Source organism: Bombus affinis, chromosome 11 (assembly GCF_024516045.1).
Source record: "Bombus affinis isolate iyBomAffi1 chromosome 11, iyBomAffi1.2, whole genome shotgun sequence".
NCBI lineage: Eukaryota > Metazoa > Arthropoda > Insecta > Hymenoptera > Apidae > Bombus > Bombus affinis.
In genome coordinates this window covers 12,171,005-12,185,533 of record NC_066354.1, presented here as the reverse complement: position 1 = coordinate 12,185,533, position 14,529 = coordinate 12,171,005, and the positions used below count along the sequence as shown (strand labels likewise).

Sequence of the window (14,529 nt, the reverse complement as noted above, 5' to 3'; positions counted from 1 at the left end):
ATTTTACATTATAAAATTATGTTGCAGGTCCCCTTGGAGTAATACATATGATCCACCACTAGAAGATGGTTCAATGCCATCTGAAAGGCTTAGAAAATTAGAGATAGATGCAAATCATGCATTTGATCAATACAGAGAACTTTACTTTGAAGGTGGAGTTTCTTCTGTCTATCTGTGGGACTTGGATCATGGTTTTGCAGCAGTAATATTGATCAAAAAAGCAGGTGATGGTTCAAAGAAAATCAAAGGTTGTTGGGATTCAATTCATGTAGTGGAAGTTCAAGAAAAATCCAGTGGAAGGATTGCACATTATAAATTAACTTCCACTGCAATGCTCTGGTTACAAACTAATAAACATGGCTCCGGAACAATGAATCTTGGTGGAAGTCTTACACGACAGGTTCTTTTCTAATTAATTTCTAATTATAATTTAAAAAAAAAAAAAAAAAGACGAGATCTTTATATGTATTAATTATTTTCTGTACGACATTCAACGAGTATATCACAATTATGTGAAGTTATTTCCTAATACATTTTTCTTAGGTCGAACAAGATGCCCAAATAAGTGAGAGTTCTCCACATATTGCTAATATTGGTCGTATGGTTGAAGATATGGAAAATAAAATTCGAAATACCTTAAATGAAATTTATTTTGGAAAAACGAAAGATATCGTAAATGGTTTAAGGTCTGTTCAATCTTTAGCTGATCAACGGCAACAAGCTGCCCTCCGACAGGATCTCGCGGCCGCGTTACAAAGGAGAAATGCCAATAATTGATCTTCCGAGGAAGATCAACTTTCCTTCGATTTTGAGGAGTGTCAATAAAAAAGAAAGAAATAAAAGAGAAATCGTAAATGATGAAATTAAGATTCGAATTGTTACAGTTACTGTGACGTGAATTTTGGACAGTTTCCTGTGATATGCAGGGTGCAACGGTAAAGATGAATTTTTCCTGAAGTATTAAAGAATAAATAATTGAATATCAATTATTAATTATGTCGAGATTTTGAATAAAATATTAAGAGACATTACGAGAGTGTCCAGGTTTACAGATATATATATATATATATATATATATATATATATATATATATATATATATATAGAGAGAGAGAGAGAGAGAGAGAGAGAATATGTTTAAAGGTATGTAACACCCTAAGTTAATGTTGTATTTAAGCCCCGAAGTAATTGATTTACGATAATGCTCATAGAGTGCATATTTATGTTTAAAGCTTTTCGTTTTTAAATACAACAAATTTATATACTTAGATTCTACCACTTTGTGCAATCTTTCTTGTATTGTTTACTACTCATTGAGATATATTTGTATTAAACATCAATTTATAAAGCATTGTTATGATGTTCCTCTACATTTTCATAGTCTTATGTATTGTTTATTAATTTTATAAATTACTATATTTCTCGTTATATCCACCAGAATTTGATCTATGCAAACGTACGGAACTTTCATAATAATGCCATTTTACACATTTTTTATATAAAATTATTCACCGTCTGGTTAGCGAACGATGTCTAATGTATGTAGGCATAAGTTATAAAACATCTTTTATACTTGTATAGACGTATCTCATTTTTACAATGAATAAATTAAAAAAAAAAAAAAAATGCATTCATAGTACATACAAGATACATTTTCGTTACTGTGTTACATATCTTTGACATGTTTTTCATGTTTATGCGTATATGTTGTGTGTATGCTGCGCTCGTGTAAATCCGAGTCAAATATACGTTTATACGTGTATATATATATATATATATATATATATATATATATGTAAATGTATTTTGTATGTATACGTATATATACATATATAATGGCACTCGTAATGTTTTCTTAATCACTAATAATTATTAATAATACGAGATATAAGAGTATTAATGTTTGAAAATGTAGGAATATTAAAGAGAATATTTGCGAATAAACTTCTAACAAGTTGTTCACTAATTTCCTGCCTAAGTACTCAATATTAGTAAATAAGTTTCAAATTGCATTAAATTTAAATTTGAAAAAAATATTTTCAAGTTGATTTATGGTTTCCAATAGCATAATTAAGTCTTTAATTGATTTTAACAGATATTAATTAAACTTGACTAAAAATATTATGCAAATTTTATGGAATACTTTTTGTAATTAAAAGAAACTGTTTGTTTAATATAATTGAGTTTAATTTTTTGTAATCACTAATATTGTTAGTTCCTGCATTGATATTTTTGAATATGATATCAGTAGACTTATGATAAGTAGAAAATTTTAAATAATATGAATGAAATTGAAAAGGACAAAATGACAAGAATTTCAATTTAGTTGTTTTCGATAGTTTTAATTAACTTAAATGAGTGTAATATCATGTCAGTTAATAAAATAAAAAAATAGCAAAATCATTAAGACTCGAAGTTTCAGTAACGTGCTATTATAAGAACAACAAAATATCATCGAAGGTTGACACAATAGCACCGACGGCTTTTTTATCATTTATTTATCCATTTATCTTCCATTGATTTCCGCCGTATAAACAAATGCTCGTTGGTATCCATTTACTTATATACTTTACGTCTGTGTTTTTTTGTTTCGAATTTCGTAATAGTGTACTTTCGTATATACTTGTATATTTTCATATACTTTACCACTGTCTGTACTTGTATATGTGTATTCGTGTGTATACGTTGTTTGCCTATATACGCCAATGCTGGTTATGTTATTTTTTGAAAATATCTATATACCGTCTGTGTGTGTGTTAAGGTTTTACTGTATTATGATTTAATACTTTGCACATTAATCTAATGCGTGTGCAATAGAATTAAAGAATAATATTTCAAGAATATATTTTATAACTGAAGTAATTACATTTGACGTACCAATAATTATACCACTTGAAATGAGTTTTATTAATTGTTTAGATTCTATTTATTGCTACATAAATACTAGTAACTATTGACAAACTATATAATTGGTAATTTTAATTAAGTATAATTGAGATTTCTTTATACTAAAAATATTTTCGAAAACAATATTCTCGAAATATCATTTCACATCCGTGCTTAGAGTAGATGATTGATTTTAATTTGTTTGGTGCCTGAAAATTATTTTTAGTACAAATTGTTAAAATTTAACGGAACGACCAGCAATGGTGTATAATTAATTAAACCGAATATCGAGAAGCAGAAAAAAACGATTTCCGTCTCTCGTGGTTGAAATACGACCGTGAGGCCGATTGATTCGTTTTTTCTTCTTTTTCTTCAGTTTCTTTTTATCGATTAAATTCATTTATCTAGGTAGTCTTAATCTTAAATTAGTCTGCTTAGATTACAGTAGCTTAGTTGTTTCTTATCATTCATCTTTTATATTTTTTTTATAGGTTTTTTTATGTTTTCATAGATGGTATGGTCTGATTTGAAACTGAGCTTCTAATGTAACTTAGGCAGTTACATTTTAACTCAAACTTCAAGTCAGAAATCAAAATTGGGTGATAAACTTAAAATTTCAGAATTCAAGTTTGAAGTTACCTTTGAAATTACATCATGTACGGAGTCTGAAGTTCAAACTGAATTCTAAAATTTCGTGTTAGAGTTTAAGAGTTCAATATTCACCGAGTTTGAAGTTTCGATTCTAATCTCAGAATATCAAAGTTCTGAAAATTGTTAAATATAAAAACGGTCCTCCTACAATACGAGTTCTAAATAAAAACTACAACTTTTACAGGAAATTAATAAAGATCCATCAGATCTATGCAGAAAATTAAGTTTTACTATTTTGAATATGTTTCTGTAATTAAAAATGCAAAGTTATGGTTTAAATTTCAAGCAAGAAATATAAGTTTCAGCCCTTTGTACGAGTTTGAAAAATACATTGTAGCGATTTTTATAAATTCGAAACTAGGAATATATTTTTTTAAAATCTAAAGAAATTTGGAATACAAATTTTAATCAAACAAGAAGTATAAAATTAAAAACATTCAAGAATAAGTTACTGTCAGGTAAGGTTCTTTAGACAAACAACAGATATTAAGCATTTCTAGTAAGACATCAATTTTCGTTAACAATGCTTCAGTAGCATAGAATACTAATAAAAATTAGACAGGATCATATTTATATAAAAAAAAAGTTCGAAACTAAAACAAGATATTAATTTTAAATTAAGCTGGATGCTATAAAACATATAATTTTAATAAAAAAGATGTAATGAACTTGAATGAAGGAGAGAGAAAAAGACAATTCCAAGCAAATATAGGATGTATTATAGAGGAATTAAAATTCTAATGTAATTGGAATTCTATATATTCCTATAGAATTGCAGTTTCAGTATAACAGAAAATTTTTAAAATCAAACTTGTAAAGGAATTGAAACTTCAATTAAAGTATACAGAGAAAAAGGGGTTAGTGTAAGGAAACAAGATTTTTAGATGATTAGAACTTTAGAAATATTGGGCTTTCAATAAAATCATAAGTTCGGATAAAATTATATGTTACCGCTGAGAGACGTAATTGAAATTCCAATAGAGATAAAATTCTAATCATGTTCAAATTTTAGAAATCACAAATCAAGGCAAAATAGTCCTCTTTCAAAATTTCCCAATGTCAAAACTGCCTTTTAATCTCAACAGTTTAAGCCACCAAAACATTCATTTTTTCCAAGGTCTAAGCTGATACTGTTTCTTGGTTTATTCTCTTTTTATTTGTTTTTTTTTATTTTTTTTTTTTTTTGTTTTTGCAATTATTTCATTATTTGTAATCCTCTCCTCCCTCACACTTACACGCTCACGCACATTGTTTTTCTCTTCCTTTCAGTTTTTAAATTACATGTTTGCTTCTTTCCTGTCCCACGTTATTTCTTTCCCCTTCGTTTTATTCTTTTCCCAACTGCCCCCACTCTCTTTTCCTCTCTATTTGTTGTTGGTAGTAGTTCTTATGTTAACCATTGATCATCTTGTATTGTATCTTAGGTTTCTCTTAATAATATATTAACTGTGTGTGTTTTGTTTACTTCTTTAATGTGGTGGTGGAGTCTGGACTGAACACAATTATTTATCAATGGCAGTGTTAGTTTTAATGGCGATCACGACTTCTTCACCACATGCCTTCAGTACAGTGCACTGAAAAAATAAAATATTTTCCTGCATCTTTCTGTTAATATAAATATATTGCAAAGAAAATAAGTAGAAACAGAATGATATTGTTTATAATACAAGATAATTTTGCACATTAGTCAAGCAAACAAGAAACTTGTACAGAAATTTGTGCAAATTGCAAAATATAGATGCTATAATAAAGAATAAGCATAAATTTTATTAATATTTAGATAAAATGTTTTATAATTAATCTTTATTAATCTTTTCTGTAATAGAACAATACTCACAAGAAGCTCTTTCCCAGCCTCATGATCAGCACGTAACTGAGTACCTAGTTCACCATCAGGAATTTTTAAATCTTCACGGAGTTCACCATTATCAGCCATCAGGCATAAGTAGCCATCGTCAGATATGTCTGCTAGCTGTAACATAAAGACATACGATTTAGTTATCTTTTTCCATAATCCTTCCCCTCCAGGTTAAGATGGACTTCCAGTTACATTTCTATTTGTTTTGCGCTTGTGATCTAAATAGAAACATATATATTATTTACGTAAGAAAAACTTGGCAAAGGATATTGGTACTGCACAATTTAATTAAAAATAACGATTAGTATTTTATATTTATAATTTCTTTCATAATTAGAAAATTTTTATGTTATTACGATGTTATTAACCTTATTATTACAATATTATTATTATTATTATTATTATTATTATTATTATTATACAATATTTCCTATATCATTCTATAGAATTTGCCAATAAATAACTATCTTGGCGAATAAACGCTACAGAAATAATAATTTAATATAAACAATATGCATGAGAAATATTATTCTAATGTAGAGTAATTTTATAAAGTTACTCTTAAATAATTTACCTGATAATCTTCCCGCTTAACAAATGGCACATCCATATTGTGCGTAGATGGACAAATGTCCTCATATTTTTTTGAAGTAAAAATGTCAATGCCTACAAGATGTACTTTGGCATGGCCATGTTTTCCTGTTTTAGAAGTTGACATTTCTACAATTTTGCACGGCCGAGATTTCAGCATGACAAACCCGTTTTTGCGCAGAGCTGAACACTGCATCGGGTATGTTACAGAAGCACCAGAGTCTCCAGTCTCAAAGTGAGTATCCTCTATGTCTGCCATCCTTAGTTTCTGTTATTCTGAAATAAATTAAAACAGATTAAGAATTACATATTTTTACATATTTTATGTCTCAGAGATTTAATATATCATATATAATTAACATTGAATTCTTGCATATGAGATATAAAATATTTTTACATATAACACATACATTAGAAAAATAAATTATAAGAATCTAATATTGTTTTTTATTAAAAATGGTAAAGTTCAATATTATGTTTGTAAGAGGAATCAATAACCTAATTAATTTTTTATGAAAGGTATAGAACTGCTTTATAAGTTACAATGTAATGCTAAGATATGACATTAAAATTTATAAGAAAACTAGGAAATTAGAACACTTTCTAAACTGCTTTTTTCTCTTCTTCTTTTTTTTTTTTTTTTTTTTTTTTTAACTTTAGCAAATAAAACATTGTAGTAATATTATTAGTATTATTGAATTTTATAACTATATTTAACAGCATCATATCGTTAGAGCTTTATGACTATTATAATTCCTACAAAATCACCATATGGTATGTAACTTATCTCTAAAAATGATATACCTAGTGAGAAGTTAATAAAAATCATTTAAGTTGTTATTTCAAATACAAATGAAACGCACAATACAAACACAAGTCGAATAGGAAAGCTGTTGCAAAATACAATGCTATATGATGTAGTAATCTATTATATTTCGTAAAACATTAGAAGTACATCAAAATTATTATACAAAAGTGCAACATGAATATAAAAAACAAAACTATACCATCTTTCACAATATGTTTTGAAATCTGATACTTCAAATGTATGCTACAACTTTACTCTTTTAATATTAAAAAAGATATTAACACGTTTAACATACAACTTGGCTGCATTTCAAATTACAAACAAGAGATTCAGCAACGTATTACACAAAAATTGTTTAAAACAGTAAAGAACATGTTTCATTGTATGGAACGAAATATTTAAAATTGTAAAAAAGCCGAGTGTTTTCGAGATATTACAAATAATAACAAAAAAATGAGAAATAATAGTAACATTAAGTACGATATTCAATGCTTGAAAATGTTTGCAGAATAAACGTGAAACGCAAAAAGTATCGAAAAGCTACCGTGCTAGTGAACAGAACGAAAAATGAACACGTTGTGCAAGCATAATCTAACCAAAGATTCCAACCCGGCTGACAGTTCTCCAGTTATTAAAACCTCTCTATGAAAAATGAAGCGGAAAGCCTCGCGAAAGTCAAATTACCTTTGAGGACGAGTTTACTACGGTTTTTTGACCGTTTTCCTTAAGAAGATGGCGCGAAAAGGATTGCGTGCGGTTCGTTGCCGAAATTGCCGACTCTCGGAAAACGTTCAAGAAATGACGGATACGTACTAGCCTCGGATACTGGCGTTCTTTGTTCTTGGGATGTTTCAGTAGCACGTTTTGCAAACTTGTTCGAGTGATCACAAGCCGACCAGCTAGACTCAGCGTGAAAAAAGGAGAACAGACTGGAGATACTCACATGTGATCAAAATGGACACTCTAACCAGAAGAGTTGGCTGCGCTTGCGCGAACCGCTAATCGGCGACAGGGGGCCACTCGGATAGATCCACGGATTCCGGCTGGGAGTGTTTGTGGGGGTAGAGTTAGATGAGAAATATCGTGCCAGTAGGAAATTTGTGGCGGCCCATCGACCAGCTTGGCTCATAGGCCACGGGCGACGCCACCTTACGAACGATGAAAACGCCACAAAACCGAGACGGCCGAGGAAACAAGCGTTAATCGCGCGACTTCTGTTTTAGCTCACGCTAACCACGGTCATGACAGTCGCAAGATTATAGAATCTATTGCATACTTTGGATGATTTGGTATTTAAAATGAAGGTTTCTTTAGGAGTATTAAATATTCAAAGTTTAAAGGGACTGATAGATTTTTTTTATAAACGCGATAAATTCATATATTTAAGCTAGGATATACACTTTGAAATAATATGTTGTACTGATTATTAAATTAAAAAGTATGTAGTACTACTTAAAAACACAAGGTTGATCCTCTCGATACAATAATAAAATGGTATTTAAATGTAATGTATTATATTGATATCTCTGACATCAATTAAATTTGTGCGAAATTTGATAAAAATAGAATAAAATTTATTATAAAGTTTGCACCAAAACAAACAAATTACACTGAATGAATCCCTTTGATAAAAGCTGCAACTGACGTTATTGGTATATCTGGTAGAATACCATGTCCCAAATTCGCTATATATCGATTTTTGCCAAATTTTATTGCCATGTCTCGAGCACGATCGGTTATTTCTTGCTATAGAAAAAGAGATACCTTGATTAGTAGAAATATAAATAAGGACTTAAAAAAATGGTTGTATATTAAGTATTCTAAATATAATTCTCTGTATAAAATTATATAAACCTCAGAAGCATATAATGCACATGGATCTAAATTTCCTTGCAAAGTGATTTCAGAACCAAATCTTTTTCTTGCTTCTATAGGATCAACATTCCAATCTAAACCCAATACTTCATAAGTTTTGGACTTTGCCAACACTTCTAAGGAATTCATAGTTGCACCTTTAGGAAAAGCAATCTAAAATTTGTCATTCTTTAGGAACTTAAATTAAAATAAATCACCATAAATATGTCGTAACATTTATTTTACTTACCATTGGCACTTCAGGAATATTTTCTTCCTTCAATCGCTGTCTCACTTTGTCGCTAATTTCTTTCAAATATTTAAACGAATACTTTTCAAATAATTCGTCATTAAGGAAATCACTATGACTTTCAAACACTTGCAATAACTATAATAGAAAAGTTACATTACACTTCATTAATTAACATTGAAATTATTTTATTTTATTTCTATATTTTTTATAACATTGTAATACTTTTTCAACAAAAAAAGGACAAGTCTATACCTGTGCTCCAGCTTTTACTTGCATTACGAGGTAATCAATGATGACATTCGTAATAAGTTGTAAGAGTTTGTGAGAGTCTTCTGAATACTTATATAACCATTGTCGTGCCTTTGTCATTGTTGAACTACCTCCACCTTGGATCATGTAGCTCATTAATGTCCACTAATAATTTACAAATATAAATACTGAAAGTACTTGCTTTATAATATGTAGGAATCGATTTACTCACTGGTGCACCAGTAAAGCCAATTAATGGTACTTTTCCCTCTAATTTATGTCTTGTTAAAGTTATGGCATCTCCAACATATTTTAAATCCTTTTCTACATTTGGATGAACTAATCTAACTAAATCTGTTGGATCCTTCAAAGGTTTGGGTAAAATTGGTCCCTGCTTTTTTTATCACAAATTATTATTATATTTATATTTGCTTCCTAAAGATTTTTTTTTTTTTTGTGTACGATTATATGAAACTTTAATATATATATATATATATATATATATATAAAAAAAAAAAAAACAAACCGTTCCAGGAACCATTTCAACAGTTAAACCCATTGCTTGTGGTAGAACTAATATGTCAGAAAAGATAATGCTGGCATCCAAGTCAAACCGTTTTATAGGCTGTAAAGTAACTTCACAAGCTAAAGCTGGTGTTTCACAAACAGAAAAAAAGTCATGTTTTGATCTGATCTCTTGAAACTCTGGAAGATATCTCCCCGCTTGACGCATTATCCATATTGGAACACGTTCTGTGGATTCTCCTTTTGCAGCTTTTAAAATCAAATCATTTTTTAATGGTGGAAATTCTGTTTGTGCCATTATTATCTGGAAAAGATTGATATTTAAAGAAACTAATGTGAAATATTGAATTAAAAAATATATACAAATATACATATAATCTTAACTAGTATATTTTATACAATTTAGAACACATTGTTTTTATAACATCTTTTCAGTGCTTTTACAAAATTATTTGCTATTGTATACTTACATAGTACAAAAATATAAAACTGTTGTATAAATAATAATCTAATACCGTGTAAATTATAAAATTTATAAAGTATAAAATTATTAAAATAATTAAATAATATAATATTTAAACTTAAGCTTTTTACTAATGAATCCTTTTACATAAAATATTTCTTCTGTTTTATCAAAATATATTACAAACGATAAGAAGATACAATGGTATGAATTGCACTTTTGCCATATCTATATATGTATAGGATGAATGTTTCAGCTAATAATATGGAAAATTTTGAACATGTTTACTCATCTATACGTATATACGCTCTATGGTTAATTTAACCAATCAACATTTTGTAAATTCTAGGGTAATAATTTTAGTTTTAATAAATTTTTAAAATTTTTTACTATTATGTATCTAAAATTTATGATTATATATAAATTTTAGCGTTATATTCAGAGCTAAATGAACAGTAAAAATAAATATTCTTTTATACATAGTATACAAATTTTACTATAAATTGTACTTATAGTCTTAATCTGTGTTAACCTTTATGTTTACAGAAAATATTTTGAGAGCAAGAACTTGGCGCGTTGTACGCCGTACATGAGAAATTTGTTTTCTACATCGACGTTCCTCGTTTCGAATTGTAAAGCAATTTATAAAAAGCGTTTGATTTTTCTGATTATGCGTTTAATTTGTAGATACGACGAAGAGTCATAATAAACAAATAATAATTTGCATATTAATTTTAGGTGTTTTCAGAAATGGATTTTTTAGAATATACTGATGTGATTGCAGAAGTTAAAGGAGCTATGGTAAGTAATATATTACTTAAAGTTTGTAACGAGTAACAATACTTTTCATTCTCTCTTTTACTTTCATTCTGTGGTCGCGTTATATCATTTCTTTATTAATGTTTAAAGTTAGATTAATAAGTAACATGTCTAGATGAAAACCACGTTTTTATTGTATTTTATAATATAATTGCAAACAAATTGTATTCTATCTTATAAATATTGAAATTATTAATAAAAATGTTTGTAATAATTCATCAGTTACTTTCGATGGTACTATTTATGTTACGATGGTAATGAGATAAATAAAAATTTCTGTATAATTGCAATTATATATGACTTTCTTATGTACAGACTCCTGGGCGATTGAAGCTTACAGACCAACATTTGATTTTTAAAAATCAAAAGACAGGCAAAGTAGAACAAATTTCAGCGTCTGATATGGAAATGGTAAATTATCAAAAATTCATTGGTACCTGGGGTCTTCGAATATTTCTCAAAAATGGAACTCTACATAGGTTTCGTGGATTCAAGGAAGGTGTAAGTAATAATTTTTAGTTAAGAATAAATCATTTTTTAATTTTACGTTTTGTAATAAAACAATATTTATTTTTAGGATCAAGAAAAAATTGCAAAATTCTTTTTACAAAACTATAAGAAAGATATGCTAGAAAAGGAACTTAGCCTAAAAGGTTGGAATTGGGGTACAGCTAGGTTTAATGGTTCTGTATTAAGTTTTGATGTTGGTCATCATACTGCTTTTGAAATTCCATTGTACGATGTGTCTCAATGTAACACTGGTAAGAATGAAGTCACATTGGAATTTCATCAGGTAAATTATCGATAATATAACGTGTTTAACATTAATAATGTTCCTTAATATTGAAATTTTGTACATTTTTCAGAATGATGATGCTCCTGTGAGTTTAATGGAAATGAGATTTCATATCCCTATTAGTGACAGCGTAGATCAAGATCCAGTAGAAGCGTTTCATCAGCAAGTTATGGAAAAAGCATCTGTCATCAGTGTCAGTGGAGATGCTATTGCAATATTTCGGGAGATTCAATGTCTTACACCACGGTATGTATATATGTTTAAGAAATATAATTTAAAAGGTTCATATATTAATATAACTCCCTCTTCCAGTGGTCGTTATGATATAAAGATATTCCAATCATTTTTCCAATTACATGGTAAAACTTTTGATTACAAGATTCCAATGTCAACTGTTTTAAGGCTATTTCTTTTACCACATAAGGACAACAGGCAAATGTATTTTGTGGTAAACATTTTGAAAATTATTTTTATTTTTTTCTTCTTAATTATTTTTATTATTATTATCGTTAATATCTTTCACTTAGGTCAGTTTAGACCCACCAATTAAACAGGGTCAAACCCGTTATCATTATTTAGTATTATTATTCAATCAAGAAGAAGAAACTTCAATTGAATTACCTTTTTCTGAGTATGTATCTGTATTTTACTCAAGCACTATAGTTAAAATATGAATATGTTTACTATTCATATACTTATATTATATTATATTATTGTAGAAAAGAATTAAAAGAAAAATATGAGGATAAATTACCAAAAGAATTATCTGGGCCAACTTATGAAGTTTTAGGAAAAGTAATGAAAGTTATTATTAATAGAAAACTTACTGGACCTGGAAATTTCATTAGGTAAGTTTTTTGTAAACTGCACAGCCGAAATACCATAATATATGTTTTTAATTTTTAGTCATTCTGGAACGCTTGCAATCAGTTGTTCATTTAAAGCAGCTGCAGGTTATTTATATCCTTTAGAAAGAGGATTTATTTACGTTCATAAACCACCAATCCATATACGTTTTGAAGAGATTGCGTCAGTAAATTTCGCCCGTGGTGGTGGTTCTACAAGATCATTTGATTTTGAAATTGAACTGACTAGCGGTGTTGTTCATACATTCAGTAGTATAGAAAAGGAAGAGTATGGAAAACTTTTTGACTTTATTACTTCCAAAAAATTACGGGTTAAAAATAGAGGCAAGAGTGTAAGTATGAATTATTGTCGTAATTGTAATTCTCTAATTAATTATATTAAGAAATTCTTTGTTTTTGCAATAGGATAAATTGAATTATGACAATGACTTTGGAGATAGCGATCAAGAAGATGAGCCAGATGCGTATTTGGCAAGAGTTAAAGCAGAAGCGCAGGAAAGAGATGCAGAGGAGAATCAGGATTCTGAGGAAGAGTCTACAGATGAAGATTTTAATCCGAATCAGGTATGATTTTATTAAAATTTTTGGCAAACATACAAATTTATATACCGTGTATATATATTGTTTTAGGACGAGAGTGATGTGGCAGAAGAATATGATAGTAATCCAAATAGTTCAGAAAGTGAAAATGAATCAGATGCTTCAGGAAAAAGTCAAAAGAAAGAGAAGAAAGAAAAAAAAGAAAAGAAACCAAAGTCAGCTAAAACCGTGGTAAACATTTTACTTGTATTTTCTTTACAGTGTTTTTAATATTTATAAGAATGAATTTGCAATCGTACCCATTAGATAATTTACTAAGAATGGTTTATCAATGCATGTATTGCCTTATTTAGTCAGAGAAGCCAAGAAAACCTAGAAAACAGAAGAAAGAAAAAGACGCAAATAAACCTAAGAGACCGCCAACTGCATTTATGATATGGTTAAACAGTGCTCGTGAAAGAATTAAAGCAGAAAATCCTGGAATTGCTGTTACAGAAATTGCAAAGAAAGGAGGTGAAATGTGGAGGGAACTAAAAGATAAATCTGTAAGACCAAAATTGTTTTAATTTCTTACATGTAAGTCCACAATTATTTAATATATACTAATTATAATAGGAATGGGAACAAAAAGCAGCAAAGGCAAAGAAAGAGTACACTGCATCAATGAAAGAATATGAAGCTAGTGGCGGAGGTGGCGATAAGGAAAAGATATCAGAAAAGAAAGAAAAGGGAGAGAAGAAGAAGAAAGAGAGTAAAAAAGAGTCTCCCAGTAAGCTTATGACCGGAACCAGTTTCAAAAGTAAAGAATATATTAGCGATGATGAAAGCAGTAGCGATGAAGATAATAAGGTATGTTAAAAATTAAAAATATAATTTATTAGGTATTTTATTATTATTATATATTATGATAGTAGAAATATTATTTTAATTAAATATTCCTATAGAAATTAGAAAAGAAGGCTTCGGATGAAGACAGCGACGGAGGTAAAGAAAAGAAAAGCGGAGATAAACGGAGTGCGGTAATTTCATTATATTAGTTGTGTTCTATTAAAAACATTTTTAAAGATATATTCTATTGCATATGATTTTATTGTAGGAGGATGACGACAAAAAGTTGAAGAAGAAAAGGAAAGAAGAATCGGAGGGTAGTGATGAAGAACCTATTGAAAGTACTCCACCTTCTAGCGAGGCTGAATCTAAAGACAGCGATTAATTATAATTTATATATTTCTTTAACAACCACTTAATTTAATCTTTATTTTTACAGAAGTATCTTTAATATTGATGTATTTAGTATTCTTAAAATCATTAAAATATGTTCTATATTTACCATATTTCAAGTTATAGTAAAATATTATATTAAATATTTA

At 28.7% G+C, this 14,529-nt stretch overlaps 4 protein-coding genes across 11 annotated transcripts in view; 2 read left to right on the top strand and 2 right to left on the bottom strand.

Moving 5' to 3' along the window:
• The window catches only part of LOC126922159 (F-actin-capping protein subunit beta), a 3,199-nt gene extending 1,255 nt beyond the window's left edge, over nt 1–1,944 (top strand). For both annotated transcript variants that reach the window (XM_050734484.1, XM_050734483.1), the window contains 2 exons: nt 28–400; nt 544–1,944. In XM_050734484.1, the coding sequence (XP_050590441.1) occupies nt 28–400; nt 544–777 (607 nt within the window). In that variant the 3' untranslated portion in view covers nt 778–1,944. The remainder of the gene's footprint in view (nt 1–27; nt 401–543) is intronic.
• Nucleotides 1–14,529, top strand: part of LOC126922134 (FACT complex subunit Ssrp1) — a 24,584-nt gene extending 10,055 nt beyond the window's left edge. For 2 of the 4 annotated variants that reach the window (XM_050734419.1, XM_050734418.1), the window contains exons 2-15: nt 10,877–10,939; nt 11,273–11,458; nt 11,535–11,750; nt 11,824–11,999; nt 12,066–12,201; nt 12,281–12,384; nt 12,473–12,601; nt 12,660–12,951; nt 13,025–13,183; nt 13,250–13,390; nt 13,513–13,704; nt 13,775–14,008; nt 14,104–14,178; nt 14,256–14,529. In XM_050734419.1, coding sequence (XP_050590376.1) covers nt 10,889–10,939; nt 11,273–11,458; nt 11,535–11,750; nt 11,824–11,999; nt 12,066–12,201; nt 12,281–12,384; nt 12,473–12,601; nt 12,660–12,951; nt 13,025–13,183; nt 13,250–13,390; nt 13,513–13,704; nt 13,775–14,008; nt 14,104–14,178; nt 14,256–14,372 — 2,208 coding nt within the window. In that variant the 5' untranslated portion in view covers nt 10,877–10,888 and the 3' untranslated portion in view covers nt 14,373–14,529. Of the gene's footprint in view, nt 1–10,651; nt 10,771–10,876; nt 10,940–11,272; nt 11,459–11,534; nt 11,751–11,823; nt 12,000–12,065; nt 12,202–12,280; nt 12,385–12,472; nt 12,602–12,659; nt 12,952–13,024; nt 13,184–13,249; nt 13,391–13,512; nt 13,705–13,774; nt 14,009–14,103; nt 14,179–14,255 lie in introns of those variants that run through there. The other 2 variants (XM_050734420.1, XM_050734417.1) reach the window with 2 other exon arrangements.
• LOC126922169 (eukaryotic translation initiation factor 5A) lies at nt 4,679–7,898 on the bottom strand. Of its 3 annotated transcripts, none has more exons than XM_050734506.1 (4): nt 7,738–7,898; nt 5,970–6,262; nt 5,375–5,509; nt 4,679–5,111 (listed from the first exon to the last, which is right to left on the bottom strand). In XM_050734506.1, exons 2-4 carry the CDS (start codon nt 6,243–6,245, stop codon nt 5,040–5,042), a joined length of 483 nt encoding a protein of 160 aa, XP_050590463.1. In that variant the 5' UTR covers nt 6,246–6,262; nt 7,738–7,898; the 3' UTR covers nt 4,679–5,039. The 3 variants fall into 3 exon arrangements, with proteins under 3 accessions (XP_050590463.1, XP_050590461.1, XP_050590462.1); XM_050734504.1 differs by having other exon boundaries at nt 7,479–7,790; XM_050734505.1 differs by having other exon boundaries at nt 7,608–7,790.
• Nucleotides 8,292–10,354, bottom strand: LOC126922152 (uroporphyrinogen decarboxylase). 2 transcript variants are annotated; one of them, XM_050734464.1, is made up of 7 exons: nt 10,146–10,354; nt 9,677–9,979; nt 9,383–9,544; nt 9,154–9,315; nt 8,899–9,036; nt 8,649–8,822; nt 8,292–8,540 (listed from the first exon to the last, which is right to left on the bottom strand). In XM_050734464.1, the coding sequence occupies exons 2-7, from the start codon at nt 9,971–9,973 to the stop codon at nt 8,400–8,402; spliced, it is 1,074 nt and encodes a 357-aa protein (XP_050590421.1). In that variant the 5' UTR covers nt 9,974–9,979; nt 10,146–10,354; the 3' UTR covers nt 8,292–8,399. The 2 variants fall into 2 exon arrangements, with proteins under 2 accessions (XP_050590421.1, XP_050590422.1); XM_050734465.1 differs by having other exon boundaries at nt 9,383–9,541; nt 10,146–10,352.